Here is a 25,356-nt window from a genome sequence, read left to right as displayed (position 1 = left end):
TCCCCTGCTCACACTCTGTCTCTCTCTCCCTCAAAATAAATAAACATCAAAAAAAAAAAAGTTGAAATAATCGTAGATTCATGGGAAGTTGCAAAGATAGTACACAGAGGGGGTACATGGCTGGCTCGGTCGGTGGAGTGTGCAGCTCTTGCTCTCAGGGTCATGAGTTCGAGCCCCGCGTTGGGTGTAGAGATTACTTAAAAAAAAAAAAAACAAAAAAAACCGATAGTACACACAGGTCCCAAATACCCTTACCTAGTGTTCCCCAAGGCTTGATTAGATTCAGGTTTATATGTAGAACTGACCAAATTTGCTAACACAATGGATGTGGGTGTGAGAAAAAATGAGGAATAAAATGTTGACAATCTCTGCCTACCTACCCTGCTTATTGATCATGTCAAAAGAGGTCCTGAAACATCCATCACAAGAACACGAATAAAGGACTGTTGAAAAACAAGGCTGAGCCAAATAGTTCTGGATTTGACACAAATCCAGAGTCAAATCCAATTGGACACAAATTGGGAGTCTGTGGTCAGATGGTGGGAGGGGTGGGGCTGGTTGATCCTGGAGGTCCTTCCGGGCTGATGTCTCTCATGGCGTGTGGGGGATGGAGGATGGCTGAGAAGGTGAAGCCACCTCAGGGAAAGAGGATCTGAGTTGGGGAGCGGAGCTAGGGCCTTGGCAATGCGGTGAGTAGACCATGGTCTCTTGTGTCTCAGGGAACTCAAGACTCAAGATGCCTCTATGGGAGCTGGGGAGGGATGACCAAACGGGGCCTCTTCAAAGTTCCTAACAGGAGGCCCGGACCGCATGCTGGGATGTGAGGCGAGTGTGTGTGGCGGGTGAATGTGAAGCGTACGTGACTGGGCATGAGGAAAGATGTAACTGGGCAGGTATGAGTGAGGGGTGACAGACCTAGGCACCTGAGTGTCTGAGCACACATGGGAGTGGAGGGATGGGATTGTAAGTTGGCGTCTGCACGATAATGTGCATTGAGGGTACGTGGGCGTGCAAGGCTTATATATGGGAGAGGTGTGAACGTGTCTGCCTGTGTGTGATGGGGGTGGAGCCGGGGCAGGGGCAGACTTTTGGCTCTAGTTCTTCAGGGCTGAGGCACACGTTAAAAGCGATTTGTCCTTTGAGATGCATTTGTGGCTTCGATAAGGTACAGTTGCAGGGTCCCAGTCGGCAGGAGGAAGCTAGCCCAGTCACGCAGGGCGGAGCTGAGGCTGGATCCTGAATGGCGAGGCAGGAGCCTCTGCTGGCTCTGCTTTGCACCTGCCTCGCTTGGGGACCCTAGTCCCGTCTAGGCCTGCTTCCCTCTCTGTGTAGGAGGGTGTTGGGTTTGGCTGATACGTGAGCACCTTGCTTTTGTAGGTAGGGTCTTCCACAGTGCCTGGTGCCTGGGCGTACTTAGTAATTTCCTGATTGAATGAATGAGTGGGTAAATGGACTGGAAACTGAGGCAGGGAGCGCTGGCTCATCTCTCACTTACGTCCACACAAAGCTTCCACCCAACTGACTTTCTCACGCACACAGGTACACGAGCACGCACGCACTCACATTCACAAACTCATCTGCGTTCCCCCAGTCTGTTGCCCACACCTATTCACCCTCACTTACTCCCATGAACTGGCACGGTGCCAAACTCCTGCTCGGGGTCTTGGGGCGCCTGCTCCCTCCTACAGCCCCTCAGCACGCTGTCCCCATGGGTTCCTCGGGCTTGGTGCTTCTTGGTGACCAGCGATGCCCAGCCCAGTCACGCCACTGACCACGGCAGCGCTTATGAGCTCCTCCCTTCTCCCTCTTCGTGTTCTAGCTGTCTCTCCCTCTCCGCCTTTCTTTCATTTTTTCCCTCACACCCATCCACAGACACGCAGATGTGCACGCATGGGCACCAGGAACACGCTCACCGTCTGTCTCATCACGTTCTCCTTTAATTCCCTTGGTTCCTGCCCTCGTGTCTCCTCATTCCTCTCACGCTCTCTGTCTGTGTTTACATCCGTCTGCCTTTCTCTGTGTGCCTCTCTCCTCCCATCTCTCACTTCTTTCCTGATTGTCCCCCCTCTCTCCCTCTCCCGTTTGCTTGGTCACTCACTTCTCTCTTCCTCGCTCTCATGCTGTTTCTCTCTCTCCTAAGAATATGCGCTCTCACTTTCTGTTTTCTCTCTCTTATCCCAGCTGCCTGGCATGCTGGTCACTGCCCATGCCCCACCCTGCTCCTGGCTCTGTGAGAACCCTCTGAGCAGTGGCCGGGGCCCAGTGACCCGGCGTGGAGGTTCCTATACCATCTGTTGGAGGAGCCCCAGGGTCACAGTATTTCCTCCGGGGGGTGACTTGGCAATGGTGTGTTCTGTTTCCTCACTTCTGCAATTTCCAGATAGCACAGAGGCTGGGTCTACAGACAGACGCTCAGATTCCGCTGCTGCAGCCACTGTTCCTGATACAGGTAAGGGGGGGTGGGGTCCCCGCTGTGGCTGAGCAAGGGGGAGGCACGTGAAAATGTACTCGGGAGACTGAGGTCCTGCCCCTGGCCTGCGCCTAAGCAAACGGGTGTTTCGGCATCTTCCTCGGGCCCAGAGTCTCGGTCGTGTTTAGGAAGGATTCTTCGTGACCAAACTTGCCAGGAGATCCAGCTCCCTTCTTTGGTTGTCTGAGGCCAAGGCAGTGCTGAAGTGACCTCAGAGACCTCACTGGGAGCTGATAATGGTGATGACAGGGAGCTGTCTAGGTCTCAGAGAGCCGGATGCCATCTACCTGACTAGCTGTGTGACCTTGGGCAAGTGGTGCTGCCTCCCTGCAGTTTCCTGCCTTGTCGAATGAGGACGATGCTGTCTCCCCAGTGGGAATGTCTGGAGACCTAGAGGGCATGTTACAGGGCTGGGCATTTAGGAACTCACGAGCTGCTAGGCATTCCTGGGGGATGATGAAGAGACCCAGGTTATTTGTACAGAGGGCCTGGCTCACAACCGGTTTCCCACAACAGGTCCCAGGTAGTAGGGACAGGGCACAAGCCGGTCTCCCCTTGTCCTTTGCTGGCAGGAGGTCCAGAGATGGGCTTGGTAGAACTGGGGTCGTTGTCCAGACACTTGCTCATCTGTGAAGGATGAGGGAACCAGTAGAATCTCTCTGTAAGCATTCAGGCAGCTCTGAATTCACTCTGATTGAATATGCAGCTGTGTTCCAGATACTTGGCGTGTGTGTGTGTGTGTGTGTGTGTGTGTGTGTGTGTAAAGAGAAAGATGTCCCTGCCTTTAGGTGCCCAGCCAAAGAAAGAAGTCTGCTCCGGCCATGAAGAAAATGGCCCTGGGCCTGGGGTGGGCAGCCAGGATTTTGACTTTAGCTGTTGTTTACAGATTGGGACCTTGGGCAACTCAGGAGCGTCACTTTCCTCCTTTGTAGATTGGGGTTCAAAGTACTGACCTTTGGTTTTGTGGTGGAGGATAAAGTAAGAGGCTGGGTGGGAAAATGCTTTGTCAGTCGTAACATGCTGCACAAAAATGAACCAGTGTGTTACTGCCGACACCATAATCCTTACTCTAAATGCCTTACAGATGAGGAATTTTTGTTCATTGTCTTATCCTTACCCTTCGCCCAGAGTTTGGTGAGTAGTATAATCTTAGAATATGAATGAATAGATGAGTGATAAAGTTCGTATTTAGGAAGGACAGCAAGCCGGAGGCCCAGCATCTGGCCCCAGTTCTGCCCCCGATCCTGTTGTCACCTAGGGAAAATCTTTTCTCTTCTCTGGGCCTCAGTTTTCCCATCTGTCCAATGAAGGTTTGGGCAAGGAATTATACAGCCTATGGCATTAGTGACAAAATGAGCCTCCAGGATGGAGTTTCTGCTCCTGATTGGTATTGGGGTGGGAAGGGGTGTGATGAAAGGCTGGGATCCTGTCTGACTGTCCTTTTACAGTCAGACTCCCAACTCTGCACCCTAGGCCTGTGGGGAGAAGGGGGTTCTCCTCTTTGTCCGTAGCAGCCCCTCCTACTCCCTATCTCCCCCAGCCCCATGAGGGTTGGCTCAGGAGGGGCCACCAGCTGAGCCACGCCATGCGAGCACTCCCTGACTGGTCCCACGGCAGTGTGTCGGGGTTAGGGATGGAGCCCATTCCCAGAAGGGCAAATGCTGGGTCCCCAGCCCAGCCACCTCTCTGACCAGTCACCATTGGGTTCCTTGGCAGCATGGTGGGAGGGGAGAGAAGTCTCTGGTGAATCTTTGTGTGTGCACGTGTGCCTGTGGTTGTGTGATGTGGCCTGGGGAGTTGGCTCTGGCTACAGTCTCATGTGTCTGCGGCACGAGCAACCTGCAGGGGGGTCTGGTACAGCCCAGCAGTTCCCAGAAGCAGAATCGCTAAGCAAACCAGCGGCAAGGTCGGTGTACATTTCTTCCTTTGTGTCTTCAGCCAAAGAGGATCCAGAGAGAGAGAGAGAGAGAGAGAGAGAGTGAGAGACAGACTACATGAGGGGAAGACTACCATTCGCAACCCCTCCCCACCTTCTCAGTTCTGCAGGAGGGGGACCCTTACTTAGGGCCTGCTTTTGGTGCTAAGCTCAGTTGGCTGATGGGAGAAGCACATCAAACATCTGTGCGGGGCCCCTTTATAGTTCATAAAGTGCATTTGAATTTATCAAGTGCTTTACTGTTTCTGAACCCTTTATCACTCCTAACCATCTTACTTTCTTTTTACAACAATGCTTGAGGTTGCCCCTGCCCCCACCACTTTTTAGATACATATCACAAGGCTCAGAGCGGGGAAGAGACTCACTGGCTCAAGGTGGTGGCAGGCGTGGCTGAGGCCAGAGTCCAGGGTCCGGATCCAAGTCCTGTGATCTCTCTTCAGCTACCCCTGGTTGCTGCTGGTTTGGTGCATGGCTGATTTGTTCACTCACTCATTCATTCATTCAATAAGCATTTTCTGAGGGCTGGGGAGGAGCTCACAGTTACTGAGCTGTCACCACTTGTGTAGATTGCTTCATTCTGTTCTTACAACGACCTGCTGAGGAAGGCTTTATTATCACCCTTTTGCAAATGAAGAAAGGGAGGAGGCCCTGAGAGCCAAACCACAACTAGGAAAGAACAGACCCGGTGACGGTGACGATCCTGGTCTGTGTGACCTTGAGGCCTATGCCCTGTACCCTATGTTTTCCCTTGGGCCAGGCCCCGGGTACCCACGAGGGCACCAGCAGGACTCAGGAGCGCCCAGGCTGGGAGGCGTAGTCCTTTGGTGGGATTCCTGGTATAACGGAAGCACTGGGGAAGCCCACAGGAGAAGAAGTACATCTCACTCCCTCCTCCCTGCCCTGGCCTACTTCCCAGAAGCGAGGAGGAAGGAGGGGGACTCACATATACCCTCTGGGCATTTGGGAGTCAGAAAGAAAGAACCAGGCCAGGCTCAGGGTCCCCCAACTCCACAAGGATGTCTTAGACCAGCTGAGCAGAGAGTGAGTCTCACCAGCACAATATATATTCCTGGGGTCAGGGAAGGGCCCTCTGTGAGAAGGGAAATTGGGAAAATCTGGCACCCAGACCAGCCCCGCCTCTAGGGCCCTATACTCTGTCCCTGACCTCTTCTGGACAAAGAATTCCATTCATTCATCCATAAATGTACCCAGCATGGTGCTGGACTCCTTGAATTAAACACTGTGGGGAGCCCAGTGCAGAATTCACGAGAGGTCAGGACACTTGCTCCCTTAATTTCCCCTTCAAATCCTCTGCTTCTTGGAGAAATGGTAGTGAAACCACTCCACAAAGGGACTCTTTAAAGAGTATGGCAGCATGGCCAGGCCAGGGCCCAAATGTCAAGCAACAGGGGAGGTCAGAATAGAAGTAACTTACTTACTGAGCACTTACTATATGCCCAGCACGTTCGTTAGAGGTTTATCTGTCTTCAACCTCAGGGCTATCCTGTGAGGTCAGTGCTGGTATTATTGTCATTTTCTACATGAGAAAAGTAGGACTCACAGAAGGGAAATGATTAAACTATCTTGTTTTAGAGACCCCAGGGAATCTAAGGGCTGGTAGTGATTGAGGCTGGTAGGTGAGGTTTTGGAAGTGAAAGGTGAAGGACAAAATGTGACTGTGTGTGTGTGTGTGTGTGTGTGTGTGTGTGTATTAGCCGATGTTCCTTGAATGTTCGCTGTGGAGGAGACCCTACCGTACATACTGGTGAAATGTCAGAAGTCTTGAACCCAGGGAATTCCCAACCCAAAGGAAAAAGAAACCAACATCCATTATAATGCAGTCTGATGTGTTGTGTCATGGAACCTCTATGGAACCTCTAACTCTGTGGGGAGGGGGGAGGGAGCGGGTCGAGAAGTAAGACTGACAATAGCCAACATTCCTTGAGCTTTTATCATGAATCAGGTATTTTCTATTTAATCCTTATAACAACACTATGAACCAGGCATTCTTCTTCTGCCCCTTCTTATTTTTATTTTGACAGATGAGTAACGAGAGGCCCATTGGAGGTTAAATTAATTATCTTGAGTAAGAATCAGCTGACAACATTTTGCCAACTGCCACCAGCTGCCTTAACGAGATGTGACTGTCCCAGTCACAACAGAAAAGCCGTTGATGGTGAATACCGTGAATGGTGCCAAGCACGTTACACATATTATTCATAGAATATTCACACCACTCTGGGAAGATATGTGCTTGGAATATCGTCAGCTCCATTTACAGGGGAAGGACCTGAGGTTCAGAGGCTGATGTGCTTGACGATGGTCACAAGCTGAGACAAGACACAGGCAGAATTCGAACCCAGGATTGTCTGATCAGAGTCTGTAGTCTTTTTTTTTTTTAATTTTTTTTTTAACGTTTATTTATTTTTGAGACAGAGAGAGACAGAGCATGAACAGGGGAGGGGCAGAGAGAGAAGGAGACACAGAATCTGAAATAGGCTCCAGGCTCTGAGCTGTCAGCACAGAGCCCGACGCGGGGCTCGAACTCACGGACCGTGAGATCATGACCTGAGCCGAAGTCGGACGCTTAACCAACTGACACTCAGGCGCCTTAGGATTTAGGCTGCATAGTAGTACATTGTACATACAGACTACATTTTGTTTACAATGTTCATCTGTCGATGAACATTCGGGTGGCTTCTACCTGTTGGTATTGTGAGTAGTACTGCTATGAACGTGGGTGTGCAAATATTTCTTCAAGATCTTGTTTTCTTCCTTTCTTTTTTTTAAGTGTTTGTTTTAATTTTGTTTTTAATTTTATTTTTTATTAAAAATTTTTTTAATGTTTATTTGTTTTTGAGAGAGAGAGACAGACAGAGTATGAGCAGGGAAGGGGCAGAGAGAGCTGGAGACACAGTATCCGAAGCAGGCTCCAGGCTCTGAGCTGTCAGCACATAGCCTGACGCGGGGCTCGAGCTCACAAACCACGAGATCATGACCTGAGCGAAAGTTGGACGCTTAACAGACTGAGCCACCCAGGCGCCCCTTTGTTTTTTATTTTTGAGAGAAAGAGTGAGAGCTTGGGGGAGAGGGACAGAGAGAGAGAGAGAAAGAAAGAGAGAGAGAGAGAATCTTAAGCAGGCTCACAACGTGGGGCTCGATCTCACAACTGTAAGATCACGACCTGAGCTGAAATCAAGTGTTGGACACCTGACTGAGCCCAAGATCTTGTTTTCAGTTCTTTTGAAAGTATACCCAAGTGAGATTTCTGAGTCATATGGTAGTTCTATTTTTAATTTTCTTAGGAAACTTGTACTGTTTTCCATAGTGGTTGTATCATTCTATATTCCCACCAACAGTAGGCAAGCATTCCAATTTCTCCAAATCCTTACTAACACTTGTTATTTTCTGCTGTTTTGATAGTGGCCATTTGCCAAGTGTGAGGTGATAATGTCGTTGAGGTTCTCGTTTGCATTTCCCTGATGATTAGTGGCGTTGAGCATATTTTCATGTGCTTGTTTGCTGTTTGCATATTTGAAGAAACTCTACTGAAGTCCTTGGCTCCATTTTAAAATCAGTTATTATTATTTTGTTGTTGTTATTGAGTTGTAAGAGTTCTTTCTATATTCTGAATATTAACCCCTTATCCAATGTAAGGTTTGCAAATATTTCCTCCCATTCTGCAGGCAGCCTTTTTCTTTGTTGACTGTTTCCTTTGCTATAGACATTTTGAAAGTTTGATGTAGCCCCATGTGTCTATTTTTGCTTTTGTTTCTTGTGGTCCTGGTGCCATATGCAAAGTAATTGGTGCTCATTCCAGTGTTATGAAGATTTCTCCTTACGTTTTCTTCTAGGAGTTTTGCATTTAATATATATATTTTTAATGTTTATTTGCTTTTTTTATTAAAATTTTTTTTAATGTTTATTTATTATTGAGAGACAGAGAGACACAGAGCGCGAGCAGGCGGAGTGGGGGCGGGTTGCAGAGAGTAGGGGGAGACACAGAATCGGAAGCAGGCTCCAGGCTCTGAGCTGTCAACCCAGAGCCCGATGCGGGGCTCGAACTCACAAACCGCGAGATCATGACCTGAGCCCAAGTCGACGTAGGGCAGGCCGACTGCAGATCCCCTCCTGTCAGGTCCTCCCCACAAGGCAAGGAGTTTTTAGATTCATGTGTAAATGCCCGCTTGGAGCCTGTGTCCCTCCCACACCCCACTTCCCCCAGGCATGAGATGTGCGTGAACTTGGATATGAGTGATTTATAGCTTATAAATATTTAGACTTTTGTACTTTTGACCCCAAATGACCCCAGAATGTTAGGAGCCAGTCTGGCTGGTAAACCCAGCTTCCCAGCCCAGTTACTGGGGAAGTAACTAGCACATACTTTCTTCTGCCCAGATCTGGGTGGTCCCTCCCCTCTGTTTGTTCAGCTGAGGATGGGAGTCCTTTCTCCAGGTTCCACGGGGACAGATGATGTTCCCAGACAGAAGGGGAATGGTAGGGCGTTGGGGCTGAATGCTCTGTAAGGTAGAGGGTGGGAGATTCAGATGGCAGAATTCTTCTGTCTCCATGAGTATTTATGGCTCCCCTCGCCTACCCCCAGCTGAGAGCTGGGCCTCGGCTGCTGCCAGACTTCAGCCATCAGGGAGCTGTGCCTGCGTGTGAAATTGATTGGTCTGACCTGCAGCCTTCTTTCCCTCTAAATGCTCCTTCCCTTCCTGACGTGTTGAAAGCTTTGTTGGCATTAGCCTAAGGACCTGTCTAGAGGAGACAGGAAAGCCAGTATGTGGGTTAGAGCCCCTGAGACAGTGGTGACGGTAGTCCCCTTCCCTGGCTTCATGCGGCTGAGCCAATGGAGAGAGGGGGGCCTGCTGGTCATTGTGACCACTTTGCACGCTCAGTTTTGGAACCATTGTTAAAATTGCAAAATTTTGCAGTTGAAGAAACTGAGGCTCAGAGAGGTGAAGTCACTTGCCCAAGGTCACACAGCACGCAAATGGCAGAGCACGTATAGAACCCAGGTCTTTCTGACTCTAGAAAGGGGTTGTTCTCCCCATCCTACGATGCCTTCCCCAGAGAGACTGGACACGTTTCCTTCATGCCGGTTTCCTCTGTATCATCATCAGGGGCGTGGCCATTCATTCATTCAGTCCCCGGTGTCTGACATTGAAAATAAAGAGATGAAAAAGACCTAGTCCTTGCCCTCCAGAAGGTCCAGACTGATGAGGAAATGGCCATAGAAATTAATATGTAACAACCCATTGTGCCAGGTGCTGTACTAAGGAACATTGCCCAGGACCATGGTGACCTGGAGAAGCCTACTTATTCTGCCCGGGGCAGTCAGGGAGGGTGTCTTAGAGGAAGCACTCTTTAGATTGGGTCTTAAAAGATAAGCAAGATTCTGCTAGGTAAACCAATAGGCAAAAGGCACTCTCAACAGGGGCCCAACAGCATGTGCAAAGGCACCAAGGTCTGAGAAGAAATGGAGTTTTTAGAGAAGCAGCAAAGCGTTCAGTGTGGCTACAATACAGGGCAAGTTGTAAAAGAAACGCTGGTGGGAGATAAGGTGGGAAAGGAGCCTGGACTCGGTCCTGGGCACTGGGGACCCATGGAAGGTGATAGATTAGTCGAGTATGTGGCTGGAAGCGTGTTGAAGCACAGCACGTCTCAAACTTCAGGGCACACACGAATCCCCTGGGAATCTTGTTAAAATACAGATTCTGACACAGCAGGTCTGGGGTGGAGTGTGAGATTCTGTATTTGTAACAAACTCATGTGTGATGCTGATGCTACTGGTCCAAGGACCACAATTTGAGGTAGGAAGGTTGTAGCCCTGTGTGGAGGCTGCTCTGGGGAGCGGGCAGCTACTGGGACCCTTCTTTTCTTTTCTTTTCTTTTTAAGTTTAATTATTTATTTTGAGAGAGGGGGAGAGAGCACAAGTGGGGAAGGGACAGAGAGAGGGAGAGAGAGTCCCAAGCCGGCTCCGCACTGTCAGCACAGAACCCAACGCAGGGCTTGATCTCACAACCCACGAGGTCGTGACCTAAGCCAAAATCAAGAGTCGGACAGTTAACCGACTAAGCCACCCACGCGCCTCTACTGGTACTCTTCTGTCAGGGGACAGATCAGGCCTCGACCATCTTCTGGAGTCAGTCCTCTTGCAGCTGTCGCAAAGAGGTCAAAATTGTTGGTTGCTAGGTATTTGTTCCCTCAACAAATGTTTACCAGCCCAGCTCTGACCCAGCTTGTGTTGGCGCTGGAGATGGAGAGAGGAATAAGAAACACCACGTTGTGGTCCACATCACTGCCGTCTCTTGCCTCCCAAATGGTCTCTCTGCTTCCACTTTGTCCCCTATCATCTATTCTCTGTCTTGCAGTCGGGGACTCAGATCATGTTACTCGCCTGCTTGACATACTCCAGGGGCCCTCCAGTGCTCATCAAATAAAATGCAAACTCCTTACCACCGCTTAGGAACCATTTGGGTCTGTTGCCCTCTGATCTCATCCAGATCCTCCCGTTTCTCGCTCCCCTAGGTCCACACTGACTTTTCAGTTCCCTGAACATGACACCTTTATTCCTATCTTGGAATATGATGAACTTACTCCTGCTGCAGGCCCTTTGCACATGATATACTTTGCCTAGAATACTCTTCTAGATTCTCTCTTGACTTGTTCCTTCTCATTTTTTAGATTTCAGCCAGGGGAAGATCTGGGTTTTTGCAGGACCCTAAAGGTTATACAATTTGGGAGGCCCTCTTGAAGAAAAGCTACCAAATTGCAAATACCCAGTTAGATACAAGACCTAGGGAGGGGCCTTGAAGTTTACACTTCATTGGCCTCTTGGCAAATCTTCCTCTGGTTTTGTTTATAGGTCACCTCCTCTGAGAAGCCTTCCCTGGTCACTCTATTTAAAGCAGCCCCTTACCCAATCTTCATCATGTCACTTTTTATTTCTTTTATTGAACTCATCACAATTTGAAATTATTGTGTGCTTTTGTCTCTCTACTTGTTTTTGTCTGTTTTACCTGACTAGAGACTAGACTCTTCGAGAGCAGGGAGCTTGCCTGTTTTATTCCTGCAGTATCCCCAACAAATGCCCAGCACCCAACAGGATATCAGTAACTGTTGGGTGAACGAATGGACATTTTCTCTGCCCTCCAGGAGGTACTGTTTAGTGTGGCAGGAGGACAAACAGGCAATTTTGATGATATAAGAAGCTGTGAGCGATGGGAACTCAGAGGACGAGCCCTTAACCAGGTCTAGGGGCAGAAAGCAGGGCATGAAAGAGGCAGGGAGGTTTAGGAGAAACTAGTTGGAGGAAACGGGGCCAGGGCAGTCTTCTTCTTCTTCTTTTTTAAAAATGTTTATTTATTTTTGACAGAGAGAGAGAGAGACCAGGGGAGGGGACAGAGGATCTGAAGCCGGCTCCACACTGACAGCAGTGAGCCCGATGTGGGGTTCGAACTCACGAGCCATGAGATCATGACCTGAGCTGAAGCCAGACTGAGCCACCCAGGCGCTCCCAGAGCAGTCTTAAAGAGTGATTAGTAGGCAGCCGAGAGTGAGGGAAGCGTGAATAAAAGCACAGAGGTCTGAGCCCCCAAGACCCAGAAAAGACTCAGCAGTTACATTTTGGGTGATGTCAAAGGGTTCCATTGCTTCAAAGGGACAGCTGGGTCCTAAGTTTGGGATGAAGGCTAAGACAGTAGGAGTCACAGGATCTGAGAAGGCAGAAGAAGTAGGAAGAGCCAGGGTGATGGGGACTGGAGTCACTGGGGGCAGAACTTTAGGCAGAGACAGGAGTTCAGCCCAAGACCCACCCCCCATCCCTCCACACACACACTGATTCTGGCCCTATATCTAGAAGGAAGAGGCCTCTGCTGGGCCTCCTATAGGGGCCATGTGGACTGGGGAGCCTCTCGGGCCAGACGGACCTGATTACATCTTGTTACAGATTGGGTTCCAGGGAAGGTAACTGCGAAATGGAGATTAGCATGCAGGAATGTTTTTCTCGGAATATTTTAATGCAAAATTGAGATCCTATATAATTCTACCTATAAATACTTCACTATGTATACCTAATAAGGGATTAAAAATATAGAACCATAATATCATTATCACACCTAATAAAATTACCATTAATTTCTGAATTCCATCTGATACTTAGTCTGTGCTTGAGTTCTTCCACTTGTCTAAGAGGTATTTTTTACAGTTACTTTGTTTTTTTATTTTTTTGAATGTTTATTTTTGAGAGAGAGACAGAGAGCGAGTGGCAGAGGGGCAGGAAGAGGGAGTCACAGAACTGGAAGCAGGCTCCAGGCTCTGAACTGTCAGCACAGAGCCCAATGCGGGGCTCGAACTCACGAGCTGTGAGATTATGACCTGAGCCGAAGTTGGACGCATAACCGACTGAGCCACCCAGGAGCCCCTTTTTATAGGATACAAATAAGTTTCCCACAGCATTTAGTTGCTCAACTAAGCTTCTTATCTTTTTTCTTTTTAGAGGGGGTGGGGTGGGATGGGTCGGGGCAGAGAGAGAGAGAGAGAGAGATTCAGAGAGAGACAGAGAGGGAGAGAGAGAGAGAGAGAGAGAGAGAGAATCCCAAGCAGGCTCCATGCCCAGTGGAGAGCCAGACTTGGGGTTCTATGTCATGACCCTCAGATCATGATCTGAGCCTAAATCAAGAGTCAGATGCTTAACTGACGGTGCCCCTTAAGATCCTTCTTAAGTTGACTGATACTTACTTTGTAGGCCCCTCTCTCCTCACCAGCCCCCCCCCCCCACCCCTTTAAGCTTTAACTAAACCAAGCGTCTCAAGTTCCCTGAGAACAAGGTCCATCCTCTGCTAATCTTCCGGGCCTCTGCACACGCTGTCCCTCTGCCTGGGGCTCCTCGTCGGGCTAACTCCTTCTTGTCCTTCAGCATAGGGAGGGGGTCACCCCTGACCCTCAAGTCTGGGTACGGGCACCATTTCGGAATTATCCCAACTTCTGGAACCTCCACCATTCTAACACTCGTCACTTTACTTCTGAATCTCTCTTTTGCAACATGACCTGTGAGCCACTTAAGGGTGGAGACTGGGTCTGTTCTCTGAGGCCTCAGCACTCTGACCAGGGCCTGGAGCCAGTGAGTGCTTTGGTCAGTGACTACATGAGTGAGTGACTGAATGGGTGAGTTGGGCTAACCTGTGTGTGTGTTCCATTCACATGGTGAGAAAATCTTTAAAAAAATCAATGAATGAAAAAAATTTTGTGATGAACAAAATACCAAAATTTTCTTTTTTTTTTTTTATTAAGTTTTTAATGTTTTTATTTATTTCTGAGACAGAGAGAAACAGAGCATGAGCAGGGGAGGAGCAGAGAGAGAGGGTGACACAGAATCCAAAGCAGGCTCCAGGCTCCGAGCTGTCAGCACAGAGCCTGACGCAGGGCTCGAACTCACGGACTGTGAGCTCATGCCCTGAGCCGAAGTCAGACGTTCAACCGACTGAGCCACCCAGGCGCCCCATCAAAATACCAAAATTTTCAATGAAGACACAGGATCAGAACTGTGCCAGGCAGAGCCATATCAGAACCGGAGGCAAAAGGAACTCTCTGTAATACTGTTTTGAGTTTTCGAAAGATATTGCATTAAACATTATGTATCTTGATCAGTGAGGTTTTCAGCGTCTGCTTAAGATCTGCACTCAACGTGAATGCCTCGCAAGCCTTACCCTGGTCCTGGTCCTGGCGGGAAGACTTTCTCAACAGGCCTGGGCAGGCGTGGCACAGGGGACTGGGCCTGAGGCGATATCCTGGATTGGATTCTTTGGCTGCAGAAAGACAGTTTCCGGTGGAGAGTTGCCCCCACCCCACTAAGCTGGAGCCTAAACCCAAGAAGAGGAAAGGACTTACTTACGAGTGGGGTAGATGGTGGGGGTGAGTAGGGACATGACTTCCTCAAAGACCCAGAGCGAGCACACGCATTGCTCAGCTGTGGGGCTGCCTCCTCGCCTTTCTGAGGGCCCAGGAACAGGGTGCCCCAAGACATGAAGGTCCAGCAGGGGAAAGAAACAAGGCCAGTCTCAGATGGATGGGCATCTTGGGCTCAAAGGAAAGGTGGTGGGGGGAGGGAGGGGAGTGTGGGCTGAGATTGTAGAGCAGCGATTGTTTTTAATTCAAGTCTAAAATTTTAATTCTCGTATAGTTAACATCCAGTGTTACGTGAGTTTCAGGTGTACGATACAGTGACTCAACAAGTCTACGTTACTTGGTGCTCATCACAATAGGTGCACTCTGTAATCCCCAACCCCCCTTCCCCATAGTAACCACCAGCTTGTGTCTTTTTTCTTTGTCTTGTGGAGCAGCGATTTAAAAATCTTCTGGTCTCAGGGCACCTGGGTGGCTCAGACGGTTAAGCATCCTACCTCGGCTCAGGTCACGATCTTGCAGTTCCTGAGTTCAAGCCCTGTGTCAGGCTCTGTGCTGACAGCTCAGAGCCTGAAGCCTACTTCGGATTCTGTGTCTCCCTCTCTCTCTGCCCCTCCCCCATTCATGTTCTGTCTCTCTCTCTCTCAAAAATAATTAAAACGTTAAAAAAAAATTTAAAATCTTCCAGTCTCAGGATCTCTTTCTATCTTTAAAAATTATTGAGGGCCCCAGAGAGCTTTTGTTTACATGGGTCGTATCCATCAATATTTCCCATATTCAAAATTAAAACTAAGACATTGGAAAAATTTTTGTTTTTAGGTATAAAAGCCAATAATGAACTCATTCCATGTTAGCGCAAATAACATTTGTAGCAAAAAAGTAGCAACAATTTCAAAACATAAATACTTTAAAGTAGCCTTGATTTAAATTTCTTTGCAAATCTCTTTAAGCATGGATTTACTAGAAGACAGCTGGATTGTCCTATCTGCTTCTGCATTCAGTCCAGCATGGTATGTGTAAGAAAATCTGCCGTTGCACAGATATGTGTTTGTGCAGAGAGGGATATTTTGATATCTTTTTCAGATAATTGATGATATCTTGATACTGCATCAAAGCTCCACAAATGGTAGTTTCTTAAAAGTTAGTTGCAATGTGGAAGCCCCGAATCATATCAATGAACTGTCTGTAATCTGTTGCACAGCAGTGTATTGATTTGTTTTGGCCTTTGATTCCTTTTTTTTCTTAATTTTTTTTTTTAATTTTTTTTTCAACGTTTTTTATTTATTTTTGGGACAGACAGAGAGAGACAGAGCATGAACGGGGGAGGGGCAGAGAGAGAGGGAGACACAGAATCGGAAACAGGCTCCAGGCTCCGAGCCATCAGCCCAGAGCCTGACGCGGGGCTCGAACTCACGGACCGCGAGATCGTGACCTGGCTGAAGTCGGACGCTTAACCGACTGCGCCACCCAGGCGCCCCGTTTTTTTCTTAATTTTTTTAATGTTTATTTATTTTTGAGAGAGAGACAGAGCACAAGTGGGGAAAGGGCAGAGAGAGAGAGAGAGAGAGAGAGACAGAATCTGAAGCAGGCTCCAGGATTTGAGCTGTCAGCACAGAGACTGATACAGGGCTCGAACCCACGAACCGTGAGATCATGACCTGAACCCGAGTCGGATGCTGAACTGACTGAGCCACACAGGCACCCATCAGCCTTTGATTCTTTCGCCTAGGCCTAATTTTGAAACCTGTCTTCCTCATTTGGAAAATATCCATTCGCTAAGTTATGCAGGTCTTCCAAATACAGATCTTTCATTAAAGGATTTTTGACAATTGCATTCATTCATATCACCACCAATCTCATCAGAAAATTCTTTAAGCATTAAGAAGCTGTCAAACTCATACTGACAAATACAATTTTCCCAAGATACCAGTTTTCTCGAAAATTCGAATTTTCTCATTGGCAACACATACTGTCATTTGTTTTCCGTGAGGTGATGGGTTCACTTTGTTCATATTTGAGAAAGTATGATACTCAAGTTTGAAAAACCACAGTCTGTCAGTCATTTTTTTCAAGTGGTAATGATGATCCAAAACAAAGTTCAGCTTATGACTCAATTGCTGAAGTGCTTTTCCTGAAGACAACCACCAACTTCAGTCTGTGGCAGAGAGAGAGAGAGCGTGAGCAGGGGAGGGGCAGAGAAAGAGAGAGACACAGAACCTGAAGCAGGCTCCAGGCTCCGAGCTGTCAGCACAGAGCCTGATCGATGCGGGGCTTGAACTCACGAACCGTGAAATCATGACCTGAGCTGAAGCTGGACGTTCAACTGACGGAGCCACCCAGGCGCCCCTCTTTTTTTCTTTTTTAAATTGAAGTATAGTTGATACACAATGTTCCGCTAGTTTGGGGCATCCAACACAGTGATTTGACAACTGTCTAAGGTTATGCTATGCTCACCACAAGGGTAGCCACCATCAGTCACCATGCAACACTATTAAAGTACCATTGACTATATTCCCTATACGGTACCTTTTATTCCTGTGACTTGTTCATTCCGTAGCTGGAAGCCTGCATTCCCCCACTCCCCTTCACCTATTTTGCCCATCCCTCCACCCCCACCCCACTGGCAATCATGGCTTGTTCTCTCTATGTATGGGTGTGTTTCTGCTTTTAGAGCTAGGTGTTTCTTTAAACTCACCTATAAGTATCTTTTGAGCTTCTTCTTCAAGTGTTTCCACTGCTCCAGAGCTCCCAAAGAGATGGTTGTAATCAACTAGCCTTATCGCCCATTCTTTTATTCGTTGGTTCATGCTGCTGGGAATAGTGCTGAATAGACAGACAAGTTCCTTGTTCTCCTGGTGCTCAAGGTCAGATGGGAGAGTGTTATGAATCACACAAACACGAAGTGATCACAACGGCTCTAGGATTTACAAAGAAGTACAGGGAGCTTTCAGGCAGGACCGGACTCGGCCCCGTGAAGACCTCTCTGAAGAAGTGAAATTCACTTAGGGTCTGAAACATGAGCTAGAATGGCCAGGCGGAGGTGGTGCATGGTTAGGGAAGAGGGTTCAAGGCATCGGCATGGGTGTATGCTTGCAGGCTGACGTAGGAAAGGTCTGAGCACGTTTGAAGACCCACCAGGGAAGTCCAGTTTGACTGGAGCCTGGTGGGAAGATGGCAGGAGATAAGGATGGAGTGTGGCAGCTAGAGATCAGGGTTTGGGCCATCACGTGCCCCTCTTTTCCGTTCCTATAACCTACTCGGCTCTTTCTTGCCTCAGTCCTGGACAGATGCAGATCCCTCTGCCTGAAGCACTCTTCCTCATTCTGGTCTTAAAGGAAACATCACCTCTTTTCTAAGTATATCCGTATTCCATAACAGCACCCCATTTTCTTTGTCTGGCAACTATGTTTGTTTACGCGGCTTTTGTCCATCTCCCCCATGAGACTCTTAGGCACAGAGCTGGATCCTGGCTCTATCCCTTGACAGCTGTGTGACCTTGAACAAGTCACATAAACACCCTATACTGTTTCCTACGCTGTAAAATGGGAATTTGACTTCCTATCTCAAAGGACTTTTTTGAGACTCAAGTGAGGCAGTGCATGCAGACGCCTAGCAGGGTGTCTGGCTCCGAGGGAGTGTCTTACTCCCAACGTTGTGCTCTCCTCACTGTTCTCTGATGGATGATGAGCCTTGGGCCTTGCTGAACCCCCCCCCCCCCCACCCCTCACGCCCTCAGTCTCCATTCCACCCACAGTTGCAACACAAATATCAGAGAGACTTCCGGACTCATGTGGCAACACGGTGGGAGAAGCAAGAGAGGAGGTAGCAACTAGTTGTGATGGAGAGTGGATGGTGGCAAAGAGGGTGTTGGAAATAGACCAGACTTTGGGTAGTGGGATTATGCTTAGTTTAATCTTCCTTCTTTTGTTTTTTGTTTTTGTTTTTGTTTTTGTTTTCTTTGTTTGTTTGAGAGAGAGAGAGCATGCACATGCAAGTGGAGGAGGGGCAGAGGGAGATGGGGAGAGAGAGAATCCCAAGCAGGCTACACACCTAGCACTCAGCCCGACTTGGGGCTCGATCTCACCAACTGTGAGATCATGACCTGAGCCAAAATCAAGAGTCGGACGCTTAACCCACTGAGCCACCCAGGTACCCCTAATCTTCTACTTTTAAAGGCTTTGTGTTTTGGGGCGCCTGGGTGGCTCAGTCGGTTCAGCGTCCAACTTCGGCTCAGGTCACGATCTCACGGTTCGTGGGTTCAAGCCCCGCATCGGGCTCTGTGCTGACAGCTCAGAGCCTGGAGCCTGCTTCAGATTCTGTGTCTCTCTTTCCTTCTGCCCCTCCCCTGCTTATGCTCTTTCTCTCTCTCTAAGATAAATTAAACATCAAAAAAAAAAAAAAAGACTTTTTGTTTTGAAATAATTTCAGGCCTTCAAAAAAGTTGCAAAATAGTACAAAGAATGCATGTGTGCTCTTTGCTCAACATTCTCTAATGTTAACAATTTATAAAACCATGATACAATGATCGAAACCAGGAAATGAGCATTGATATGATATTAACTAAATTACAGACCTTATTTGAGTCACACCAGTTTTTCCACTAATTATCTTTTTCTGTTCTTGGATACAATACACGATCCCACAGTGTCCTTAGTTATCATATGTCTCCTTAGTATCCTCTGTCCTATGGCAGCTCCATAGTCTTTCCTTATCTCTCATGACCTTCACCCTTCTGATCATTTTATACAATGTGTCACAATTGGCGTCTGTCTGAAGTTTTCTCATGACTAGGTTGAGATTATGCAGTTTTGACAAGAAAACCACAGAATGATGTTATATCTTTTATCATATCAAGGGTACCTGATGTTGATGTGTCTTACTAATGATGAGTTAATCTTAATCATTTCATTGAAGTATTGTCTACTGGGTTTCTCCACTATATATTTATCTTTTTTTTTTTTTTAAGATTTTATTTTTATGCATTCTCTGCATCCAACATGGGACTCAAACTTACAACCCTGAGATCAAGAGTTGCATGCTCCACTGACTGGGCTAGCCAGGCACTCCTATAGTTTTCTTTAAAAAAAAAAATTCTTTTTTTCAACGTTTATTTATTTTTGAGAGACACAGAGAGACAGAGCACAAGCAGGGGAGGGGCAGACAGAGAGGGAGACACAGAATCCAAGGCAGGCTCCAGGCTCTGAGCTGTCAGAACAGAGCCCAATGTGGGCTTGAACTCACGAACTGTGAGATCATAACCTGAGCCAAATTTGGACACGTAACCAACTGAGTCACCCAGGCTCCCCCAGTTTTCTTTTTCATTAAACGTTTTTTTAAAATTACTATAGCAATAAATGCTCCTAAAAAGTTCAAACAGAAGAAGCATAAAATAAACTTTGCACCAAGCCCATCTCATCTTCCCAAAGGTTATTTAACCACTGTCAACTCCTAAAGGTATATCCTTCTAGAACATTTCCTAGCTGTCATATACATATATATAATGGGGCCACACAAATCTTTAAAATTTTGTTTTACTTAATATTATCCAGGGACAACTTTCCATGCCAGTACAATTAGATATAACTCATTCTTTCTAATGACTGGCTAATATTTCATCTTTGAGTCACCCAAATAGAATTCTCTGTACTTTCCAGATTTTGTATGAACACATAAATTATTATTATTATCATTATGATTTTTAAAAGTTATTTATTTTGAGAGAGAGAGAGTGTGTGTGGGAGGGGCAGAGAGAGGGGGAGAGAGAGGGAGAGAGAGAATGAATCTTAAGCAGGCTCCGCTAGAACTCACAAACCGTGAGATCATGACCTGAGCTGAAACCAAGAGCCCGATGCTTAACTGCTGAGCCACCTAGGTGCCCCCATCATTGTGATTTTTTATGGCAACTCTACCTCTAACATGGGGCTCAAACTCACTGATCTCGAGATCAAGAGTCACATGCTTTATCGACCGAGCCAGCCAGGCGACCCCATAGATTATTTTTTAATACAGAGAACATTTACCACTCAATTTTGTGTTTCAAATTTCATCAAGAGAAAAATATTCAGAAGCTGTTAGAAAAATAAACATTTTATAATATACATTTTCATATAGTTTATCATCAGAAGTAGATGATCCAAAACTTTAAGCCAAAATAAGTCGAAGAATAAGAAGGTATGCTTTAAAATGGAGCGCAAATTGTTGCCATTCTTGTCATTAATTGCCATTGATTTCATTGAATCTCAGATGCTATTTATTTAATTTAATTTAATTTATTTATTTATTTAAAAAAATTTTTAATGTTTATTTGCTTCTGAGACAGACAGAGACAGAGCATGAGTGGGGGAGGGACAGAGAGAGAAGGAGACACAGAATCTGAAGCAGGCTCCAGGCTCCGAGCTGTTGGCACAGAGCCCGACGCGGGGCTTGAACTCACCAACCGCGAGATCATGACCCGAGCCAAAGTCGGTCGCTCAATCGACTGAGCCACCCAGCCACCCCTCAGATGCTGTTCATTTTAAAAACACACCATTATTTGCTTCAGAAAAAAAAAATACTGACAACTAATTAGAAGATACCGCGGTTTTAGAGCTTTTTAAATGTGCAAAGAGTGTTGGAACTGATTAAATGAGAAAGTTCCCTTTTGATCCTTCATTAACCAAAATTCCTGTGTGATCTTCCAGGCCAGGGCAGGATTCTATGACCAGCTGTCCCTTCCACACGTAGCGATGGAGCCAAACAATTCTTCTCATGTGGACTCTGAGTTTCGATACACCCTCTTCCCGATCGTTTACAGCATCATCTTTGTGCTGGGGGTGATCGCCAACAGCTACGTGCTGTGGGTCTTTGCCTGCCTGTACCCTTCTAAGAAACTCAACGAGATAAAGATCTTCATGGTGAACCTCACCGTGGCTGACCTGCTTTTCTTGGTCACTCTGCCCCTGTGGATCATCTACTACCACAACCAGGGCAACTGGATTCTCCCCAGATTCCTGTGCAACCTGGCCGGCTGCTTCTTCTTCATCAACACCTACTGCTCAGTGGCCTTCCTGGCTGTCATCACTTACAACCGTTTCCAGGCGGTGACACGGCCCATCAAGACCGCCCAGGCCACCACCCGCAAGCGTGGCTTCTCCGTGTCCCTGGTGATCTGGGTGGCCATCGTGTCCGCCGCCTCCTACTTCTTCGTCCTGGACTCCACCAACGTGGTGCCGAACCAGACCGGCTCGGGCAACATCACGCGCTGCTTTGAGCATTATGAGAAGGGCAGCACGCCTGTCCTCGTCGTTCACATCTTCCTCGTGATCAGCTTCTTCCTCGTCTTCCTCCTCATCCTCTTCTGCAACCTGGTCATCATCCGCAGGCTGCTCACGCAGCCGGTGCAGCTGCAGCGTAACGTGGAAGTCAAGCGCCGGGCTCTGTGGATGGTCTGCACGGTCTTGGCCGTGTTCATCATCTGCTTCGTGCCCCACCACATCGTGCAGCTGCCCTGGACCCTGGCTGAGCTGGACATCCAGAGGGGCAACTTCCACCAGTCTGTTAACGATGCCCATCAGGTCACCCTCTGCCTTCTTAGCACCAACTGCGTCTTAGACCCCATCATCTACTGTTTCCTCACCAAGAAGTTTCGCAAGCACCTCACTGAGAAGTTCTACAACATGCGCAGCACCCGGAAGTGCTCCCGGGCTACCTCGGAGACCGGCACCGAAGTGGTCATGCCGCTCAGCCAGAACCCTGCCAATTGTCTCAAAAATTAGTCCCTGATTGTTGGGGCCAGGCCCAGAGGCTTATCTTCCACGGACATCAACGGACCCGGGGGACAAAAAGGTCTCTGCCGTGGTCTGGGCACCTCCTCTCTGGGCACTAGCGACCCTTTAAGTGTGGAGGCTACCTCACCAAGGTGGGGTTGACGGCAGGCCCAGACTGCTGGGAGATCCAGAATTTCAATGTGCCCCGCCAGCCACCATTGGGCACGTGCCATAATCACCTTGGCTGATGACCTCACCTTGAGTACCTGAGTCTGATAGCTCTGTGGGGAGAGTCGGGGCCAGAGGCAGACCTTGGGGGCAGACTCTGAGCCACCCTGTTCACCCTACCAGGGCAGCAGCCCCGAGCCGGTGTGACCCGAACTTTTTGGCAACCACTTCCTTTACCACTATAATGGCAGAGAAGGGGGGGTGGTTGGGGAAAGGGGATACTCCCCTGGCCGTGTGGCAGGATCTCTGGGGAAAACTTGGAGCCAGGAGACTGCCACCTTGTCTCATTCAGAGGCACAAGGCCTTTGGGACGCTTCTTAGGGGAAGTGGCACAGTGGCACCTTTTCCAACTCATCCAACGACCCATCCTGAAAGGTGCCAGAGATGATAAGACGTGCATAGATCCAAGGCTAGGGTGGGGAGCTCACCTCCTCTGTACGGGCCTCACTTCGGCCTTGGGTCGGCTCTGTGGGAGTGCGAGAGACACGAGAGCCGCACCCATCTGTCTGTCTTAACAGTGAACCTTGATGAAGTACCTCCTGTGGGGCCGCTCCCCACTGGGGGTGGGCAAAGACCCCTGAAAGCCAAGTTTGGGGCATCCGGGGCACCGTGCTGCTCAGAGGCTCCCACGAGAAAGGGGACTTAGGCTGAGAAGTACCTGTGTGCGGGTGAGGCCTCCACAGTGGGAGAGGCCTGTCGGGTCTCCTCCACCACCTTGCTTTCTGAGGGGGGGCCCGCCTCCTAATTTAGCTTCCAGAAGGTGAGAGGAGCAGCTATAGTCCCAAAGGCCAGCAGGCACTTTGTATTCTGGGTGCAGAAGAGAGGTGTCAGCTTCTCTTGAAGGTCTCTGGATGCCTGCTCATGATTTTCGGTGAATAGTTTCAAATGAGTCTCTTCTCACAGCCTGAGCACCTGTGGTGTGAATACGGCAGCCACAGACCCAGAGGCTTGGAGCAGCCTCCCCTGGTCTCCAGAGCCCGGTGATTCTCCTGAGACGTCTTCCTCCCTTCCAGCCATAGTCCTCTCATAAAGTGAAATCCTTATTTCCTGTCTATCGGGCTGAGTGTGATAAATGCCTCACACTGGGCCAGTAACCTGCTGGGGTCTGGGACGGTAGCTGTGGGCTGAACTTCGCTGATGGTGACGAGGTGGGTAGTGCCCCAGAGTCGAGCTCTGTGTCACACAGACCCGGTTTCAAGTCTTGGCTCTGTCACTTCCTGCCGCGGAACCGTAAGCTACATTTCCTACCTCATAGGGTTGTTATGAACCACGGATCCCGAGGCGGATACCTCTTGGTCAGGATGATTGCTCATCCCAGATGCCTCCTTCTTCTGAGAAGGCGTTCCCCTTGATCCTCTGATAGGAGCTGAATGGATGAGACGTGGGCGTCTGGCTCCAGGGGGGCCAGTCAGGTTCTCTCCCAGGAATAGGCAGTCAGCTTCAGGGGTGCTAGTTCGGGCCACTTACCTGAAGACATACAAGTCTGGAGCAGGGCGTGTGCGTGCGTGTCTACACGCGTGTGGCTGTGGGTATGAGGTGGGGCGGGGGAGGGTGGGTGACAGCCGGAACATAATGGGCAAACCGACCCCGCACGGAGAGAAGATGGAAACGCACAGAGCAAAGCGGAGACCAGAGGGAGCCCAGAAGCCTAGAGCGAGGAGGGGCCGGTGCCTCTCGGCCTGCTGCCCTCCTCCTCCAGGCCAGGCCCTTCTCCAGGCCCAACAACATCTGCATTCCTTCTTCTGGGTCCCATGAGAGTCCCTCGTCAGGACACATTCTCTTATTTTGCTCAAGCCTATTCGAATGGGTGTCTGCGACTCACAACTCCTCTCCGAGAGAGATAAATGCTTGGATGTTAAAGCACCGTGTTTCTTGCGTTTCAGTCATTTGTGTACCCGCCTCACAACTTTGCAATATCTGTGTACCATCCGTCTGTATGTTTACTTCATAAATAGTTTTCTCTGCATTGAGTCGCTTTTTGATTCTTTTTTAAGAGAGAGAGAGTGCGCTCGTGCACAGGGGAGGGGCAGACGGAGAGGGAGAGAGAATCCTAAGCGGGCTCCACTCTCAGTGCCGAGCCCAACAGGCTCGATCCCAGGACCTGGGATCATGACCCGAGCCAAAATCAAGAGTCAGGCACTCAACCGACTGAGCCACCCAGGCGCTCCTGAATTGAGTCACTTTTTAAAACTTAAATCTATTGAAAAGCATGTTTTATAACTAAATTATGTGAGAATGAATGCCACCTGCCACACATAGAAGATGAACATAAACATAAAACATAACCATTTATTTATTTTAAATTGTTTTTAATGTTTATTTATTATTTTTGAGGCAGAGACAGAGTACGAGTGGGAGAGGGACAGAGAGAGAGGGAGACACAGAATCTGAAGCAGGCTCCAGGCTCCGAGCTGTCAGCATCTGCGGGGCTCGAACTCATGAACCGTGAGGTCATGACCTGAACCAAAGTCAGACGCTTAACCGACTGAGCCACCCAGGCGCCCCTTAAAACATAACTGTTTTGTTTATTTATTTATTTAAAATGTTTTTTTTTAATTTATTTTTGAGAGAGAGAGACAGAGCGAGTGGGAGAGGGGCAGAGAGAGAGAGAGAGAGGGAGACACAGAAACTGAAGCAGGCTCTAGGCTCCAAGCTGTCAGCACACAGCTTGACGTGGGGCTCGAACTCATGAGCGTGAGATCATGACCTGAGCCAAAGTTGGACGCTCAACCGACAGAGCCACCCAGGCGCCCTTTAAAACATAACTATTAAAAAAACTTTGTTTAATGTTTGTTTATTTTTGAGTGGGAGACACAGCACAAGCAGGGGAGGGGCAGAGAGAGAGGGAGACAGAATCCGAAGCAGGCTCCAGGCTCCAAGCTGTCAGCACAGAACCCGACGCGGGGCTCGAACTCATGAACCGTGAGATCATGACCTGAGCCGAAGTCGGACACCTAACCGACTGAGCTACCCAGGCGCCCCAAAATGTAACTATTAAGATAAAAATGTTCTTGGTGTCCTGCCTCCAGTCCCCTCCTATGCCCTGCTGGCTGGCCTGGCACACTTT

The 25,356-nt window shown here is 48.5% G+C and overlaps 1 protein-coding gene across 1 annotated transcript; it reads left to right on the top strand.

Annotated features, from left to right (window-relative positions):
- Positions 1–2,294: 2,294 nt before the first annotated feature.
- PTAFR (platelet activating factor receptor) lies at positions 2,295–24,255 on the top strand. The gene is made up of 2 exons (XM_042951541.1): positions 2,295–2,449; positions 20,997–24,255. Exon 2 carries the CDS (start codon positions 21,042–21,044, stop codon positions 22,068–22,070), a length of 1,029 nt encoding a protein of 342 aa, XP_042807475.1. The 5' UTR covers positions 2,295–2,449; positions 20,997–21,041; the 3' UTR covers positions 22,071–24,255.
- The last annotated feature ends 1,101 nt before the right edge of the window (positions 24,256–25,356 follow it).

This window comes from Panthera leo, chromosome C1, assembly GCF_018350215.1.
Source record: "Panthera leo isolate Ple1 chromosome C1, P.leo_Ple1_pat1.1, whole genome shotgun sequence".
Lineage (NCBI taxonomy): Eukaryota > Metazoa > Chordata > Mammalia > Carnivora > Felidae > Panthera > Panthera leo.
Note: the sequence above shows the minus strand (reverse complement) of the source record. Positions and strands in the feature narration are given on the sequence as shown.

Excerpts from the sequence above, each read along its gene's own strand:
- PTAFR (XM_042951541.1), top strand. The coding sequence starts at position 21,042 with ATGGAGCCAAACAATTCTTCTCATGTGGACTCTGAGTTTCGATACACC.